Below are 2,420 nucleotides of genomic sequence, written 5' to 3'. Positions count from 1 at the left end.
GAAATATTTATGTTGCACTATCACTGAAATAAGTACATGTACAATGTTTAAATCAACAATCACTTGTGAATATTGATTGATTTACAATCATTTATTACTCAACATTGTACATTTTTTGTGTGAACACATTATACATATTCTAAGCAAGTTAGTAAAACCATGATATAAGTTTAGTAAATGTGTTACTTATACATTGTATATCAGAATTTACTACCAGGAGTAAGTGAGGCTGAGGGAAACTGTACAACAGAGATGTTGCAGGGGTGGTCTGGGCTGTGGTACACTGTTGCTTTGGCAGGGTCCTTGGTCTGTTCAGGCAGGTTGTTATCAAGACCAAGAAGGGAGCAGATGAATGTTCTGATGTCAGCTTCTGGTTTGCCAATCACCCCTGTATAAAAGTGTTATCACCACTTGTATTATCATGAGGAATATCAAAGCTGCTGTAACACTACAGAATGATATACTTAGCACATCATCAAGAAATAATGTTCCAGTATGACCATAACTTTGTCCATTGCACTTAAAGTCTTGCAATATCAAATCATCTTGTCTTTTAACTTGAGGATTGTCAGTCTAATCAACAAATCATTTATCTCAGTCCCCAAAATGCTGTTTGATGTTGATTTGTGGAGTAAAAACAATATCCATAATAAACAAGACACTGTTGCTAGTACTAAATTTGCCCACATTTTGTGGTATCACCAATTTGATACTCCATGGTAACTGATGCATGGAATTATGTGCCTTTATGGACCAAGTTTAATAATATATAGAAATTGGACTTGAGTAATGCAAATATACTAGTATTTGCTCAATGTCGCAATGACACAACCCCCAGAGCTGAAATTAGAAGTAGAACATGATTTGGCACCCGGGGTGATCGCTGCCTTCCAGTCTGGTAAGAGTGGTTTGATAGTCCTTGGACAGCCATACAGTGCCCTCAGTATATGGTCACTTGGTTTGCTGCTCTTGCCTTCGTTCAGTGCAATAATCCCTTCCATCTGCATTTGCATCAAGTTTCTGAAAGAAGATTTCTCAGCTGTCAAGTTTGCTTGTATATTGCAATCGTTAGACGACTTGGGAGAATGCAAAACATTGAGAACAAGTTAATTGAGAAGAACAAAAAAAATAGGAAGTAGCACTAATGCCCAATGCTGTCATCACATTACTGTTATCATCAATATGTGGACTTAGGTCATGGAAATATTTACCTTAGTTTTCATTCTGATATGTTGTGAAATCTTTATGGACACGACAAAAGTACAGCGACTTTCATAAGGTCTATAACAACTACATGTACTTACAGTACAACTAAACAGGCATATATGGATTTCTACAGTTATGAATAAATCAACATATTGGGTCTAGCTTGTCATTTACACTATTGGTTCTACAGTATAAGCATTCATGGATATATTTGCCTACTTGTACACAGTAAGGGTTATCGTCTCCCAGAATGTAGTAGAATTTGTCTATCGATCAGAGAGTAGCAAATTCTTTAGAGCAGGCGAAATGTAATGTGAACAGCTTGGTGCATAATTGGAGTTGAATCAGGCGACACTACTCGATATATAAGATTTTAATCATACTTTTATTTTCAATTCACTCATGAAGAACAGCAGACGTTGTTTGAAACATCTGATGAAAATCTTATATATATCCAGTAGCATCGACTGATTCAACTCCAATTATTGTATTATCCTGGATGACTAATCTTCACAAACATAGCTTTGTGCGTATATCATTATATCATCATATAATGTTACCTGTCAGTCATGTCAAACTGGTCCATGGCATGGAGGATGGCTGCCCTGAGAGAGCCCAAGTGCCATTTGTCTTGAACCATTTTGTCGTCCAGAGTGTTCACAATGAAGATATCAGTCACGTCAATATCATCAATGTGTGCCTTGAGGTCCTCGTGGACTTCCTACGAAAAAATCAAACACACACACGCACAATTCATAATTATGTAACTCAGGATTTCTTGGTCTATTGCATGACCTATGGATGCAAAATGTTTTTGACTAAGTGTCCTTTTAATCATTATAGAATTCCAAGATATGTCCTACCCTTCGGATGCTGTCAGTATGCTGGAGTTCATCTTCATCCTGACATGTCCTGCACAAAATAACACTCAGGTGAAATGTCAAGTCTTCAGCTTTTGTTTTCTTGTAATGCAATCACTTTGATGTAAATCTGCAATCGACCAATCTGGCCAAATAAATGCAAAAACACTTTGATTCAAAAGTTTGTCCATGGAAGTGCAATATGTACCTTATGAACAAGACTTTCAGCTCCATCTCTTTAGCCTTCCTTGCAATTGTGAGAAGTCCTTCGCTTCTTGTCTTTGCAATGAACACCAAGAGCACACTGCATGCGTTTATGTCATCACCAAAGCTCTTGAAGTATGCCTCTTCATC

The 2,420-nt window shown here is 37.1% G+C and overlaps 1 protein-coding gene across 1 annotated transcript in view; it reads right to left on the bottom strand.

Annotated features, from left to right (window-relative positions):
* Nucleotides 1-2,412, bottom strand: part of LOC118424497 — a 3,402-nt gene extending 990 nt beyond the window's left edge. The window contains exons 1-4 of the mRNA XM_035833072.1: nt 2,275-2,412; nt 2,070-2,118; nt 1,767-1,927; nt 215-1,020 (exon numbers count right to left, since the gene is read on the bottom strand). Coding sequence (XP_035688965.1) covers nt 801-1,020; nt 1,767-1,927; nt 2,070-2,118; nt 2,275-2,300 — 456 coding nt within the window. The 5' untranslated portion in view covers nt 2,301-2,412 and the 3' untranslated portion in view covers nt 215-800. The remainder of the gene's footprint in view (nt 1-214; nt 1,021-1,766; nt 1,928-2,069; nt 2,119-2,274) is intronic.
* Nucleotides 2,413-2,420: the final 8 nt, after the last annotated feature.

The sequence above is a fragment of the Branchiostoma floridae genome, chromosome 10, assembly GCF_000003815.2.
Source record: "Branchiostoma floridae strain S238N-H82 chromosome 10, Bfl_VNyyK, whole genome shotgun sequence".
Classification (NCBI taxonomy): domain Eukaryota; kingdom Metazoa; phylum Chordata; class Leptocardii; order Amphioxiformes; family Branchiostomatidae; genus Branchiostoma; species Branchiostoma floridae.
This window is presented reverse-complemented; position numbering and strand designations above follow the sequence as displayed.